This window comes from Lytechinus pictus, chromosome 3 (assembly GCF_037042905.1).
Source record: "Lytechinus pictus isolate F3 Inbred chromosome 3, Lp3.0, whole genome shotgun sequence".
Classification (NCBI taxonomy): domain Eukaryota; kingdom Metazoa; phylum Echinodermata; class Echinoidea; order Temnopleuroida; family Toxopneustidae; genus Lytechinus; species Lytechinus pictus.
The window spans coordinates 81,988,113-82,004,977 of record NC_087247.1 but is presented as its reverse complement, the minus strand read 5'-3'; the positions used below and the strand labels follow the sequence as shown (position 1 = coordinate 82,004,977).

The following is a 16,865-nucleotide window of genomic DNA, read 5'->3' as shown; positions in this document are numbered from 1 at the left end:
GCAGTGGTAACATTTTGCAAGTGTGAATCATGGCCATCATGCTCTACTAGTTCACCAAAAGCAGCAAAGCCATCAGACAGATTAAAAATTAAGATCAAGAAATCTCAGAAGAAAAATATTGGTAACAGGAATGCAGAAAAAGAGGAAAGGAGGGTGGAGATTCGAACATCTAAGGGTGGCGGAACGAGGCATCTAAAGTTGGGGAAAAATGCAACAGCTGGCGATGTCATCAAGGAGGGGAGGAGACTTTTCTTTCCAGATAATATGTCATTCAGAGGTCATGTGGATGATTTCTATTTCCATGTGGAAGATTTTCGAGGAAAGCTATTTTCCGAGGGTAATGTAGAAGATCTGTACCTAGAGACAGAAGTAAAAATGTTGCGGATATATATTTGCTCAAAGAAGAAGGGAAAGAGTCAAAAGACATCCAATGACACTGACGAAGACATCTCATTCTATCCTGATGAGGCAGATGAGGACTTGGATGAAACATTACCAATGATTCCGTTGACTCCGGAAACGGGTATTAGCCATACTGCCATTGAGTCAGTAATTGATCTAACCGTCTTTGAATTAGTGCCACAACCAGAACAGGAGCAGGAAATGGAGTCCGATCATGAGCAACCGAGCACTAGCAATGCTCCACCCTCAAGAACTGAAGGTCTTGCTATTGAGGAACCACTACTAACACAAGGTCTACAAATTCTGGGAGAAGAGTTGGAAAAGCATTCATTGGTAAAGCTGCACAGATGCATGGTTATAACTGAACTCCTGTGTATTTTCAAAGCACCTGATATGATGACATCCACTCTAAAATTCGAGTTTGTGGACGAACTTGGAATTGATGCAGAAGGAGTGTCGAGAGATGTTTACACAATCTTTTGGAAACAATTTTTTGAAATGTATGCTGATGGGGAAGATTTCAGAGTTCCAGGTTTGTGCCCAGAACTAGGGCCAGAAGAGTGGAAAGCCGTTGGAAGAATCCTTGTGAAAGGATTCATAGACCACAAAATTTTCCCTCTTAGAATGGCACCAGCTTTCGTCATTGGCATGCTATTTGGTGAAGATGCAGTCCTGCCTGACACTTTGATGGAGTCTTTCAAGCTTTACCTAAATGATGGAGATCGAGCTTGTGTTCAGTCTGCACTGTCTGGAAACACAACAGAGGAAGAGCATGAAGCACTCGTTGACCTCCTTGACCGAGAAGGTGGGCATACCATACCAAAAGAAGGGGAATCATTAGCACTTATGTTCCAGTTGGCGCACAAGGTCATCATCCAGAACGGGAGCTATGCGATGCAGTGTATGAGGGAAGTTGTGACTCCTCAGTTGTTAAGCAAGCTTCCAACCCCCTCGGTAGTTCTCAGCATATACCAAGAGCTCCAACCTACAACAAAGAAATTCTGTGAGAGCTTTTCAGCTATTCCATCCAACCAGGAAGAGTCAAACTCGGTGTGTTTCCTCATGCAGTACATTAAGGGGCAAGACAAGAAAGGATTGAAAAAATTAATGCATTTTCTGACAGGATCTGAAGTGATGAGCGTTTCCAAAATAATGGTTCAATTCACGTCTCTAGAAGGTGCAGGCAGGCGACCAGTGGCACATACATGTGGGCCTACTCTTGAACTTCCAAGTACCTATGGAAGTTACCGGGAATTTCGCCAAGAGTGGGATTGTGTATTAGCATCAGGATATATGAACTTTGATTTTGGTTAATGGCTACTGGTTACTCGTACATTTCCTACAGGGTACTGCACAGTTTCAAGTTTAATCTTGAATTTTGTTGCTTTATATCTTAAATTAATGCGGGAAACTGTCATATATCGGTGTATTGGCTTTAAGAAACATGAAGGCTTACCCAAGTTCAAAGTTGACTTCCCGTACGCAGCATACATCATTAATTAAATATGCAGCATAAACATAACACTACCTGACTACATTTTGCATGTATCGTGAAGATCCAAGAGAACCTTCATGCCATGTTTTATTCGGATCAAATGGGTTTAATATGGTGTTGTGTTCTAATGTTATTGGTCCAAGGCATATAATGAAGAACCAAGAGAACCTTCAATTCGTTTACTTTACGGTATATTATTGGAAAAAGTTAGTTAAAGAAGAATTGACCCGTTGAAGACGAGCTTATTTTGCTATAACACACATTTCCCGTAGACCCCAGCCGGAGTATAATCAGGACTAGTCTTCAACGGGTTATTAGGACTTTCATTTTGTTGTGTTTTGACTATCTACCAATCTTGCAAATAACCATGAACATGGTAGGTAGGCGTACTGCTTTGAGAACAGTTATGGTGTTGTGTTTTAATGTTGTTTGGTAAAGGCATATCATAAAGTACCAAGAGAATCCTTCATGTTGTTAATTTTAACTGGACCAAATGACCATAGTGAAAGAACGTTTATGGCGTTTTTTGTGTTTTATTGTTATTGGTCCAAGGCATATTATAAAAAACCAGATAATTTTCTTTTGTTTACTTAAATATGTTATTGGAACAAGTTGGTTTAAGAAGAATTAATGATACGACTTTCATTTTGCTGTGTTTCACTATCTACCAATCTTGAAAATAACCATGTACATTGTCCCACTTGCAGATTCCATTGAATGTGTGTTTTTGGTAACATACATGTACTTGTAGGGCTCCACAGTCCACAGTAAATTTGTTTGGTTCAGTGCCACTTTCCATATAGGGTCAATATATGTTTTTTGTTTTAAACTTTGGGGCCTTAATTAGATGGTCACAAGTAACGCATACCCACAGCTGCTGGCCCATGCAGTGCCATAATGCTACTGAGTCCATGAGTCCGAGTTGTATGTATAACACATAGAACATCAAAGGCAAGTCTGGAAGATAATCAAGTTGATTTAATTACATGTAGTAATATGACATGAACAGAACAATTACAATATGTCCAAGGCGAACAAAGCAGTAAGAAAGTTGAGTATGAAAAACTTCAATTAAATGCTTAAGGACGTTCCACAGTTAAAGTGAAATCCATGTCATTTTCACCAAACTTTGCACATAGATACTTTAGAACCTTAATATTCGAAATATGCAAAAATTAACATAGGTCCATGTGCTTGATTTTTTGCTATAGAGCTTCAAAGTTCACCTAAATTGATGTTCTTAAAAATTGCGCATTCAAAAGAATTTGGCATTTTTAGACCTCACGAGATCACAACAATGAGTTTAAACCTTTATTACTCAGTCAAAATACATGAAAAAGTCATCAAATTTCGCAAGAGAGTTAATAATTGTATCGTTAGAATGGAGAATCTATTTATAGTGCTATTTGTTTGCAATTTTAAGTTTAACAGCACTGCCAGTTCTTAAAAATGGCGTAAAAGATAACAAAATCCTAATCTAAAAAATTTGAAATTTCAGTAACAAACTACAAACATACAATAAATGCTGCACTTTATTCAAAATCCATGTCATTTTCACCAAAATTTGCAGAGTTGTAAAGGAAGGTATACCTAAGAGGTACAAACATAAAAAAATAGGGGTTAATGTGCTTGTTTTTAAACTATCAGCATTTTTATTAGAGCAAATGTGCTTTTTAAAACACAGAAAATGCGCCGAATACTTTGTATCTATGTGAAGAAAAAAATCAAAACCACTCTACCATTTATTCAAACTCGGGGTAATATTCGTGATTCTTGGCAGCACTGCAGAGTAAAGTATTTTGAAATTGTAGATAATTTTTTTAATCTTCCATGGAATAATTCCACTTTTTAGCTTCATGAAATAACACACCGGATCTGCAGTTAAAGTGCAGAAGGTGAGAAAAATCAGCTCATACCCGCAGCTAATTAATCACCTGTTCATCCATTGTGACGTCAGCGCGCAGAGTGTAAACTATGCTCAGATCATAATGCGCACAAACATAACTGTGGAACGTCCTTAAGATGCCTACAGAGTGCCTATGTAGTCCTTATAGATTTTGTACCGAGATCTGTGTCAATCTTTTTTTCTACTTTCAATAAAAAGTTACAAAAAATCAATACTTGTCCATCACTTTGGAATGTAAACCTCCATTGACTCATTGCTGAATTATTTTAGTTCGACCTCGGTTATCTGGTCGGGACCGGCCTTCATCCAGATAATTGATTTGGCCATATATGAGAGACAAGTCCTAGACAACATGTCTCTATATAGAGCATATCCTATTACTTAATTAAACTGGTATATGAACAAACTTATACATTTAAATGGCAAGCTTTTGTTCCAGACTTGTTTCATTTTGTTTGTACAAAATTTAAATAAAACAAAGTAAGAAACTTTCCCTCAATCTTGAAGCAAAGAGTGAGGGGAAAAAAATTCCTTGCCAGATAGTGGCCAGATAATCTAGGTCAAACTGTGTACAAAACCAATGATTGGCGAGAAGGCAATTAGACTATGCTTATTTCCTTAAGAAGAACAAAAAAGGAAAAACTTAAAACACACCCACATGATCAGGTATTGTTTGTATTCCTTGGTTAAGTTGGTTTGAACCTATAGCTGCTGCACCTTCAGACAGAATTAATTGTTAAGCAAGTGTGTTATCTCACGTCGAAGAGCTACATAAAGAAGTCGAGCACCGTGTCGGTCTCTTGGATACTCGTACCCAACTTCATTCATCACGATGCAACAGAGTTCAAAGATGTCTTCATCACATGGTATTGTTTTTCTGAAAACACATTCCTCTTTGCATGCTTGCATACGTTCCTGGCTCACACCATGCAGATAATCTCTTGTAGTGTACAAAGACGGCAAGTTGAACATAATGTTTGGGCAGCCGCTAGGAGCTTGGACGTTCCTCGATGGTCTAATGAGATGCCGATCCCATATATCTACCACTTCATCAAGCTCAGCCTGCAATTGAGATGGGAAAGAGATAAAACGGCGTCATTTAATATTTTAAGCATAAACCAGTATACCGTCAACAAAAGACGCAAGGGAGGAAACATGAAAATTAAAATGTAAAATGTTTGGCAATATTCTATTCGGCACTGAAGCATGATTAAACATCTATGGCTTCGGTTACTAAATGCTATATTAAATCAGGCCCCTGAGAGCAGCACCCCTGACCCTTTGGAGGGGGGGGGCAAAGCTACCCTGCAAAAATGCCCCAACTTTTTTTTTACATTGATCCTTTTGAAAGTTTGATCAATATCCAACTTCGTTACTTCTTGGGGATCGACATTCTCAAATGTCCAGAACCAGATCCTTGCGCTGCTTCAATTCATTTGCAGTGCGAACAAAAAAGTTGATCACTGTAAAAGAACAATTAAAGGCCTAGATCTATATGATATTATAAAGTAAAGTTAAAGATTTTCTTCTAATCTTAATTTCTGATTCTTAATTTTGGTCGATGGTCATGCAAATCTAAAATGGAGGTAAAAATTGCCATTGCTCTTACCTGGATAAGATGTAAGAAACAAAACCGTAGGAGATTGACATCTACGAAATTGCCAATGAAATCACCGTCATCTTGCAAATCGCGAAAAAAATAGATCCAAAATTCCATGCACTCCCTTCGAAGGAAGGACCACCAGTACTCGATCCTTTGATTGGCAGTGCTTGGACCTTCTAGATAACTGCAAATGCCCGCCATGCCATCTTCATCATCCTCACGGAAGAACCTTTGAAAGTCACGCACATATCCATTCTCGGTACCTAGATCCCCACGTACAACAGATGGACATCCTCCGATGTCTGACACCTTTTCTATGTAGTACCCTCCAATCACCTTCGGGTCTGATGAAGTGTGGTAGGCGTTCATCCACATTATTTTCCTGGAAAACCCATCGATGCAGCCATTAATGCATATTCCAAATGCTTTCAGTTTTATCGTAGCTGTCCAGATGCCACAAAAAGTTTGGCCCTTTGGATGAATACTGACGTCGCCTCAGTCTTCTCCTTCTCCTCTGAGTTGTCCCTTCTGGGTCGACAACTCCAAGGATTATCCTTACATCTTCCTTTTTACAATTGATATGATGTGCCCGACATTTTTCAAACATCCATCGGTAGCCATGCAGACGACCCGATCCCTCGACCTGCTTTAGAATAAAGTCTACAACCTCACCGATGTCACTGTAGTTTTTTCTCCTTGACAGGCCATGCTGTCTGAGCAGCCTTTTCAAATGACGGAAAGAAATTACAATTCCACACTCTGTGGCAAGAATCGTAACTATGTCTTTGTACATGAGTCCCATTTCAAAGCATATCTTTATCACTGCATTTCGTTCTTGCTCTCGTTCATCCATTTTTGGCTAAAATGGTCAGAACAAAGTCAGTAGTTTTAAAAAAGACGACTCTAAATCGCTCTAGCATAGGCCTTACGAAGAATTTAGTCCAGACGCAGTAAACGAATTATAAGTGGTGGGAACGACTTATAAGTGGTGGTAACGAGTTATAAGTGGTGGGAACGACTTATAAGTGGTGGTAACGACTTATAAGTGGTGGGAACGACTTATAAGTGGTGGTATCGACTTATAAGTGGTGGGAACGACTTATAAGTGGTGGGAACGACTTATAAGTGGTGGTGGTAACGACTTATAAGTGGTGGTAACGACTTATAAGTGGTGGGAACGACTTATAAGTGGTGGGAACGACTTATAAGTGGTGGGAACGACTTATAAGTGGTGGTAACGACTTATAAGTGGTGGTAACGACTTATAAGTGGTGGGAACGACTTATAAGTGGTGTTAACGACTTATAAGTGGTGGTAACGACTTATAAGTGGTGGGAACGACTTATAAGTGGTGGTAACGACTTATAAGTGGTGGTAACGACTTATAAGTGGTGGGAACGACTTATAAGTGGTGGTAACGAGTTATAAGTGGTGGTAACGACTTATAAGTGGTGGTAACGACTTATAAGTGGTGGGAACGACTTACTAAAAAAAAAATGTTCATGCATGTCCCCTCTCGGGCTCCGTATTTACCATCTGCAAAATGATTTTTTTTTTTTGGGGGGGGTGGTCTGTTTCTTCTCTGCAAAAAAAAATTTGAAAAGTGAAAAACATTTTTTTCAAAAGTGAAACATATTTTTTTGGAAAAGTGAAATATATTTTTTTGAAAAGTGAAATATATTTTTTTTGAAAAGTGAAATATATTTTTTTGAAAAGTGAATTTTTTTTTTTTTTGAAAAGTGAAATATATTTTTAAAAGTGAAATATATTTTTAAAAGTGAAATATAAATTTCTTTGAGTGAAATGGTTTAGTGAAAGAGAAACATATATTTTTTAAGTGAAATATATATTGAATTGATTCCCTATATGCGTGCCATAGTATATTGTACACAAAATTCATATCCCCTATCTCTCAAGAATCAAGGTAATATCAAATAATTTGCTTTTCTGATTTTGAAATTGTTTTTGAAAAATTAAGACCAAAGTACTGAGTAGAAACTGAATCTAATTTTGTGATTTTAAATGGAAACACGGTCATGGTCAATTATTTGAATCAGGAATGAACAATGACGAATAAAAAAATTCTAACAAATTATTCTTTTGTTTGCTTTACCATAATGCAAAATGATTGTTTTTTTGGGGGGGTGGTCTGTTTCTTCTCTGCAAAATGGAAATTTAACATTTCATTTTTGTTTTTGTTAAAAAAAAACAAGAAAATTAAAAACAAATTAGTAATAGATTGTACTTTTGCTTTGACAAAACAATAACTGAACATGACAAAACAATAATTGAACATGTGATTTCCCTTTTCTGTATTTTGTGTTTTCTTTTGCATTTTAGTTGCTGCATTTGACAAAAAGATATATGACTGCCCTCTACATTAGTATTTGTGCAAGAGGCAGAGCTAGGTGAGAGCAGCTATTTCATTCCTAAAACAAATTATTGATAAACGACCCAAATGTTCAGTTTGAATTCACAAAATCAGATTCAGTTTAGGCTCAATATTATTTTTTTATAATCAGAAAAATAAATTATCTGATAGTACCTTGATTGAAGCAACATAACAAAATTAAATATCAAATAGAGAAAATAAATTGAGACTATCCAAACTTTCAACTGTTTAAATGTTTTGGAACCTTTGTTTTACTGCTCTCTATCTCCTCCTTTCATTAAAATGAAAAAATTTCCCAAGTATTTCATTTTCCTTTATTTTCAATTTAATATTCTTTTATTTACCTTCATGAGTTCCATTCTTTTCCATATTTTGTTTCCTGAATATTGAAAAGGATGTTTAGCTATATATTGAAGAATAGCTTCATCTTCAGCTGGAGAGTAGTATGATCTCCTGTAATTAAATCCAACCATGTATAAAAACAAATAACATGCAATGTATATTAACCCTTAATTAACTAATTATCATCTCAATTAAATATATATTAACCCTTGCTTCTAAAGGGGCACTCCAGGCTGAAAACATTTACATCTAAATAAATAGAGTGAAATTCACAAAACAAAATGCTGAAAATTTTATCAAAATCTGATAACAAATAGCGAAGTTATTGAATTTTAAAGTTCAGCAATATACTGTGAAAAGAGTCATATGCATGTCGTCATAAATACATGTATTCATCAGGTGGGCTGATGATGTCACATCCCCACTTTCCTTTTTCTTATATTATTCAAATGAAATTATAATCGTTTCATTTTTTCATACATTTGTGAATGATGTCTCCCTTCCTTATTAATGCACTCTTGAAAGAAAAATTTGAATAAACCTAATTAAAATTCATGTAATAAAATACAAAAGAAAAAGTGGGAATATGAAGTCTTCAGTTTGCTCATTGAATATTCATGAAGACATGCCTAAAACTGTTTCACTAGAATAATGTAAATCTTTAAAATGCCATAACTCTGTTATTCCTTGTCCTATTTTGATAAATTTTCTGTGTTTTTTTTGTCTGATTTTTATTTATCTGTTCAAATCATATCATCTTCGGGCCTCGAGCATTCCTTTAAAAATTTCGTCACTACGTCATCGCACATTTTTTTTTTTTAGGCGCTGCTCGGTGACTAATTACTTTCAAATCTTGCACATCTTTTGAAACTAAATTAGCGGCGCCCAGGTACGCAGTTCCGAAATTAAGTAACATTTTGTAGTGCATGTCAGACCCAAACTTGCTCAAAAACGTGCCGAACAAAATCACACCTGGATATAAAATACAAACGCAAGATTTAGGCCTACATGTTATTATGTGAATTTACACTTTATCTGTTCATATATTTGTAATTGTATAATTTATATATTTTTGTAATACCAATATGTTAGTACAATGAACTCATTTTAAAATCAGAACAAACTAAGTTAAAATACGAGATAGCATATCCCCTCCTCCCCCCTTCTCATCACTCTAAGTATGAATTTTCTTATGAATTGAATCAACGTGTTTATATGTAAATAATTATTATCTCTTGTTTTATGTCTGTTTAGGTGTACATGTACCATACTACATTCATGTTATGTTGCCCTGTATTACATTCGTCTAGAACTGATAACCTGGGCCCATTATTGTAATCGATTCCCTTTTTTTTATGAATAAAAGGTGATTTATAAAAAAAAATAATAATATGCTATTCATGATCACAAAAGGGTCCTTAGCAAAGTTCAAATTTGTAATATTGATTTTGATTTCAAGGGTAGAATATAAAGTACTATAGCCTTATCATGTTTAGAAATGTTGCATTATGCATTCGTGTTCATGCATTGACACAATGAAAATTGGTAACAAAATTCTTGTTTATTTAATTCCCATGAAAGTTTATGAAAATTCTGTGTTTGTACAACCCTTCATAGATCACTTAAAGGAGAAATATTTAGATTATGAATCTATGGCCTTTATATGGAAAGGTAATGATATGGGGATTATCATTAGGTCATTCAAAAATAACGAAAATAATATATGGATATAATATGAGGATATCGCAAATCAAACAGCACCAAATTGCCTCACATTGGTTTCTGATTTGACTCAAATTTGACGTGTATGTGTGTACGAGAGACATGATTGGCTCTCCCACCACAAGCTCCACTTGCGTGCAAAACCTGTTGCGAGGACCGTTTTCTCCACGTACCGCATTCTCACTCAGCCTCAGCTCGCAAAGCAGACTCGCCTAGCGAGTCAGCCTCAGGTCATGGGGTCTTCTCCCTCACATTCACCCCCAGCTCGTGGAGCAGACTCGCAAGGCGACTCTGCTCCACCAATTACCCACAATCCTCCACATATACATGTATATAAACCATGATGTAAAAAAACTCTGGCGTGCGCTTGCCTTGAAAATTACGACTGAAAACTGCATAAAATGGACTGTACTCTGGATGGACTGTGAGCGTACAATAACAAAACTCAAATAAAGCATGCGAGATACACCGGAAGTTTGCAATCAATTGCAGGGGAAGACTTGGATTTCTGTCCATACTGCAAAAAATTGCTGTCTCCCCCAGCTCACGGGTCTGATCCTACCTTTTTGCTGGGGCAGAAAAGGCAAGTCTGACTCGCGAGCTGGGGCTAAGTGAGAACGCGGTAACTGTCACTGAATACTTCAATCACAAAATGAAAGAACCCAGAAGTTTATCTAAATTCTACTGAACAACAAAGTGACGTGGATGGAGGTTAATTAGGTAAATTACGCCGGTGATGATGAGTCGGACAATTCAACTTGTTGCATGCCGATTCGCTACCAACTGGTGCAGCTGCTAGCTGCACCGCGGGCCAAAATTCATGAAAATGAATTCCAGCATGACAACATCCAGACAGTTATCAACAAAATTTACTCTTAATGAGCAGGAAATAATGATATAACTGTACTTACAAATAAGTGAAAATATCTGAACCAAATAATTTCTGAAGGCAAATCAATTCACGAAAAGCAGCAGACGACATGCACTAATGATTAATTTCACGTGGCTGGAAGAGATTCTCGCTCGTTCTCTTAGATCGAATTTTGATCTCATTATTTTGCCAAAATTACGACACTCAGGGAATTTTTATGTGAAAATATAGTAACACCTACAATTATTTTTCTTAATATGATAAAACCTTTTTTGAAGCAAATAGTTAAAGGGGAATGAAACCTTTGGAACAAGTAGGCTTGTGTCGAAACAGAAAAATCTAGAATAAGAACAAAGAAAGTTTGAAAAAAATTGGACAAATAATGAGAAAGTTATGAGCATTTGAATATTGCAATCTCTAATGTTATGGAGATCCTCCCATTGGCAACACGACAAGGATGTGTGATGTCACACATGAACAACTTTCCCTTTGATGGACTATGAAATACCCTGAAAATGTGTCTTTTTGCTTTTTCGTATGGTGATACAAACTCTTTATCCATGATGTATTCTTTAAAAATCTGTATTACATGCCCTCCTATAGAAAGAATACACGTTCTACTGATAGATGTAATAAAAGAGGCAAATTAAGTGAAATATATACTAAAGTAATGGGGAGAGTTGTTCAAGAGTGACATCACACATCTTTGTCGCATTGCCAATGTGAGGATCTCCATAGCATTAGTGATCGCAATATTCAAAAGCTCATAACTTTCTCATTATTTGTCCGATTTTTCTCAAACTTTCGTTGATCTGTTTCTTTGATTTTTCTGTTTTCACACAAGCTATCTTGGTCTAAAGGTTTCGTTCTCCTTTAAGGTAAATTAGAATTAGAAGTAAAAGATCATCCCGACATGCCTAGATTGCATGTGATTGTAAACAAAGCATCAAACAGAGCCAACTTGCTTGCCTCGCTGATTGAGAGCTGTGCAGCAGATGCATCTACTATATATCTCAGCGAAGGCGAGCAAGCTGGCTCTGTTTGTTTACAATCACATGCAAGTTAGTCATGTTGCGGATGATCTTTTACCTCTATTTTAATTTACCTAAACCTTTTGCATCAAAAAAGGTTTTAGCGTAATTAAAAAAATAGTACCAGGAGTTTATATATTTTCATATAGAAAAATAAATCCCAGATTTTCGTAATTTTGTCAAAATAATGAGATAGAATTTTGATCTAACAGAACGAGTGACAATCTATCCCAGCCACATGAAGTTCATCGTCTGCTGCTATTCGTGAGTTGATTTGCCTTCAGGTTCAGATATTTTCACTTGTTTGAAAGTACAGTCATATCATTATTTTCCTTCTTATTAAGAGTAAATTTTGTTGATAGAGGGAAGAGACTCTGTCTGGATGTGGTTACGCTGGAATTCATTTTCATGGATTTTGGCCCGCGGTGCAGCTAGCAGCTGCACCAGTTGGTAGCGAATCGACATGCAAGTTCAATTGTCTGACTCATCATCATCGGCGTTATTCCCCTAATTTACCTTCATCCACGTCACTTTTTTGTTCACTAAAGCTAGAAACTTCATCTTCAAAATCATCAATTTCAAAATCCGAATCTAGATAAACACCTGGGTTTTCTTTCATATGGTGATCAAATTATTCAGTGACAATGTAAAGAAACATACCCTAGCAACAGGTTTTGCATGCAAGTGGAGATTGACGTGGGAGATCCAATCACGTCTCTTGTTCACACATACATGTCATCAGAAAGACAGAACTCTAAAACTATCAAATAACTGACTTTCATCGGTCTCCATGATAAATGATGAATACCATCGTGTTCTTCTTATTTTTTCCTTAAATTTGATATATAATTCTCTTTTTTTTTCGATTTGCAATATATTTCTACTTTAAAGCTGCAGCTCATCTGGCACATGGTAAGTTCAAGAATTTATGGTACAAACCATCTTTTCACAATAATGCAACAGTAACTTACACGTACAAACATGCCTACTTTATGAATTTTGAAATAGCAATGTTACAAATATGTTTGAGAAGTATTGCAAATAGGCATAGTGCTATTTCTTCATTGCTTGATTAGGAAACATCAATGAAATATTACAATATTTATCAGTGGTAGTCAATAAAAGAAGTGTTTACTGTACCCTTTAGCTGTCACATCTGATACAACTGTTGACTGATCCTCTGTTGGGGATGGTACTCTGAGGAACCAAACAAAGTTTTAAAATTAAACAATTTTATTCATTACAAAAGCAGAAAAAATTGAAAAAGGACATTTCAAATTCTAACATTTAATGAGAAGATTGTAATCAAACACATGTTTATTACATATTAATGTACATTGGAATTTCCGTCAAACAAATTGGAAGAATACATGTAGGTTTGATTTATATCTGATCTCAACATGTTGGAATATCAGTTTATTGCTTTGCACAAATTTGGAATGGAGTATCATTATAATCTTCTGCCTGAAATATAAAGTCTGTCCCATAAAAATGCTAATGGCACTCTCGATGGGTACCGTATAATATTAAAATTACACAATTTACATTGTTTATATCATTACACCCATAAACTGCAATTCAATTACTTTTATGGTCCAATAATCACAAAGATATGAGCATTTTTTCATTATGGATCAGAAAACCTCTCCATCCATATTTTGTATCAAGAAGTATGTGTATTCAGGTTAAGCTAACAAGATTTGTTATCTATTCAAGTGGTAAAAATTATATCTTTAACGTTCAGCGACGGTTGTAAATCTGCGAGGATTTTCTATTGTTCAGGACCCGAGGATGAGCTATCCTTCTGATATATATTATCGCATATTTACGCCAGTGACAGAATGTAAATAGACATAATTTGCACCACTTGAATAGGTAACAAATCTTGTTAGCTGAACCTTGACTATAACACATGGCAATATTGGACTTTACAAAGGCCTTTGATAAGGTACTGAAGGGAACACGTCATCCTCCAAAGATGTATGGGGTGTTCCGCAAGGAACAGTTATCCGACCATTGATGTTCCTGGCATAAATCAACGACATGCCTGACAAGTTAAAATGTCAGATTAGGATGTTCGCAGATGACTGCTTGTTGTATACCCCAGTTGCAAATGAGGAAGACATGTGCAACTTGCAAGGCGATCTCCTGTCTCTGGAAAAATGGCAAAGTACATGGAAAATGAGCTTCAATCCTTCAAATTGCACCGATTTGGCAGTATCTTAGAAGAGATCGCCTCCTCTCAGGAACTATACTTTTTGTGGACAGGTGTTAGAAATGACAACATCCCATCCATATCAGGGGGTTCAGCTGGACAATAAATTATCATGGATGGAAAAGATGGATAAAACAGCTAGCAAAGACCACAAAACCTACTAAGGAGAAATTTATGGTTTTGTACAAGGGACGTCAAAGTTATAGCCTATAAATCATTAGTCAGACCAGTTTTAGAGTATGCCCCTTGTGCATGGGATCAACATAAAGTCGATCAAGTTAAAGCTCTAGAACGGGTTCAATGCAAGGGTGCCAGATTTTGCTGTGGAGATTATAGCCGTGAAAGTAGCGTCAGTGGATAAGATCTCCAACAAGAGAAAAGAGCAGACTGACAAAGATGTTTAAAATCCAGAATAATATTGTTGATATAAACAAAAGGGATTACATGAACGTGATTTCGACAAGGAAGACGAGGAACAATAGTGGTACCCGTATAGAAATGCCCTTGCCTGGACAGAAACTTACAAAAATTCATTCTTTCCAAAAACAATTAGAGCTTGGAACTCATTGGATCCTAATATAAAAAAAATATCTGTAGAAAGTTTAAGAGCAACACTCTGACCCACACGTGAGCAGCACGCTGGTGATTTGCAGTCTACTGCCCTGCCGGTGTAAACTTCAGAAGGTTCAGGTTATAAAATACTAATTAATACTTTGAGAGGTTTTCTGATGAATGCTGAAAGAAGGCTCATATCTCTGTGTTCAATGGACCACATCATATATAAACCAGTTGTATAAAATAAATGCTTGTCTACGATTTTAAAATTGTTTACAATATGATTGGGTAATTTTCATATCATACTCATTTAGAGTGCCATTAATATTCTTGTGGGACATGCTGTACAATATAGTTGATCTTTCAGGAAATCATTGTCTACAGTGTAATTCTGTCCATATGATAGTATTATTAAGGGTCTGCTCTAAATGTTTGGTCTGAGGTATATATGTATCAACTGGTAAAAATTCAAATACACAAATTTCATTTTCACTCTATTGATGTACTGGAGCGATGTAAAAACCATTTCCATTTTTTTGTAATGACATTTCATTTTTTTCTTACTAAACATATGGGAAAGCTGCTTGCATATGACATCACACTCAAAAATCAAAAATTTTAAATCCTAATAATTCTTTTAATCTTTGATGGATTTTCGCTCAAACTGTCACCAATATTTATATCATTTTTTTTTCTGCATTTTTGTCCAATAGACTTATTTGTCCAGGTGAACTTCCCCTTTATAAGTCATTATAAGAATGAATACATTCCAATCATAAAACGTGATATGTGTGAAAATAATATTAAAACATTTACAGACAAACTTAAAGACGAATACTGGCAATTTAATAATAGAGATCCTAATGCCACTTATAATTATTTTCTAAACAAATTCAAGTCTATATATGATGTTTGTTTTCCAAAGGTTCAGAAACCCATAAGGCCAAGAAAAGATAAACTGTGGTTTAATGACGATCTACGTAAAATGTGCAAAAAGAAATATCGCTTATATAAAAAATACATGAAATCTCCAACTACTAAAAATCATAATTCTTATAAAATATATAGAAATGAATGTAATAATAAAATCAAAAGAATTCGAAATGAGTATTATCACAACAAATTTTTACAAGTGCAATTTGATATGAAAAAAACATGGAAATTAATTAACAAATCCATGGGAAATTTTTCAAAAAACACCTTCATTGATGAACTGATTGTAGGTGATCGATCATTTAAAGAAAATAATGAAATCGCTAATGAATTCAACAAATATTTTATCAATATTGGACCTTCTTTAACGCAAAATATTACTTCTGATTTCACATGTAATTTTGTGCAATATTTAGATAGAAATGACCAATCTGCCTTTTTTATGCCCATTACTCCAAAAGAAATAATCAATATTGTTTGTAATCTTAAAAATCGATCAAGTACTGGCTTTGATGATATTGATATTTCTATTGTTAAAAGAGTTATTCATGTTATTTGTTTTCCGTTAAGCGATATTTTCAATTGTTCGATGTTGACAGGAATTTTTCCTGATAACTTAAAAATTGCCAAAGTTATACCCTTATTTAAAGGCGGTTCTCATGCAAGTTCTAATAATTATCGACCAATTTCTGTGTTACCTGTATTTTCCAAAATATTTGAAAAGTGTATTTATAATCGATTGTTTAAATTCCTTGTTCAATACAATATTTTATCTAATAGTCAATACGGTTTTCGTCCTGGGTACTCCACATCTTCTGCTTTAGTTGATTTTGTTTGTAAAGTTTGTAAGTCACTAGATAACAAGAAAATACTTATTGGATTATTTCTTGATTTAAGCAAAGCTTTTGATACTTTAGATCATTCAATTCTTTTATATAAATTAAATAATTATGGTATACGAGGTGTTCTTTTAGATCTTTTTAAAAGTTATTTGTCAAATCGTATACAATATGTCTTAGTTAACAACCACAAGTCTGATTTACAGGTCATTGGATGTGGAGTACCCCAGGGATCCATACTTGGCCCGCTTTTGTTTTTAATTTATATGAATGACATTTGTAATTCATCTCGCATTCTTCAATATATACTATTTGCAGATGACACCAGTGTGTTCTTGAGTGATTATAATATCGCAAATCTGATTCTCAATTTTAATAACGAAATCAACAAAATAAATTCATGGCTGATGTCCAATAGATTGGTTTTAAACACTAATAAAACTCATTACATGATTTTTTCTAACAAGATAATTGATTATAATAATATAGTTGTTTCTATGAATGATAACATTATTAATAGATTTACTTCTTTAAAATTTCTGGGTGTGACTATTGATAG

At 35.2% G+C, this 16,865-nt stretch overlaps 2 protein-coding genes across 2 annotated transcripts in view; both read right to left on the bottom strand.

The window, feature by feature from the left end:
* Positions 1 to 4,341: 4,341 nt before the first annotated feature.
* On the bottom strand, positions 4,342 to 6,410 carry LOC135153480 (uncharacterized). The gene is made up of 3 exons (XM_064096118.1): positions 5,833 to 6,410; positions 5,413 to 5,750; positions 4,342 to 4,865 (listed from the first exon to the last, which is right to left on the bottom strand). Exons 1-3 carry the CDS (start codon positions 6,257 to 6,259, stop codon positions 4,533 to 4,535), a joined length of 1,098 nt encoding a protein of 365 aa, XP_063952188.1. The 5' UTR covers positions 6,260 to 6,410; the 3' UTR covers positions 4,342 to 4,532.
* Positions 6,411 to 6,965: 555 nt separating this feature from the next.
* The window catches only part of LOC129256617 (telomeric repeat-binding factor 2-interacting protein 1-like), a 56,085-nt gene continuing 46,185 nt past the window's right edge, over positions 6,966 to 16,865 (bottom strand). The window contains exons 4-5 of the mRNA XM_064097811.1: positions 12,905 to 12,961; positions 6,966 to 8,251 (exon numbers count right to left, since the gene is read on the bottom strand). Of these exons, the coding sequence (XP_063953881.1) occupies positions 8,119 to 8,251; positions 12,905 to 12,961 (190 nt within the window). The 3' untranslated portion in view covers positions 6,966 to 8,118. The remainder of the gene's footprint in view (positions 8,252 to 12,904; positions 12,962 to 16,865) is intronic.

Coding starts and splice junctions, on each gene's coding strand:
- LOC135153480 (XM_064096118.1), bottom strand. CDS start 6,259: ATGGATGAACGAGAGCAAGAACGAAATGCAGTGATAAAGATATGCTTT. Junction 5,751..5,832: donor CAGCTACGATAAAACTGAAA/GCATTTGGAATA, acceptor ACACTTCATCAG/ACCCGAAGGTGATTGGAGGG. Junction 4,866..5,412: donor GTTTCTTACATCTTATCCAG/GTAAGAGCAATG, acceptor TCTCAATTGCAG/GCTGAGCTTGATGAAGTGGT.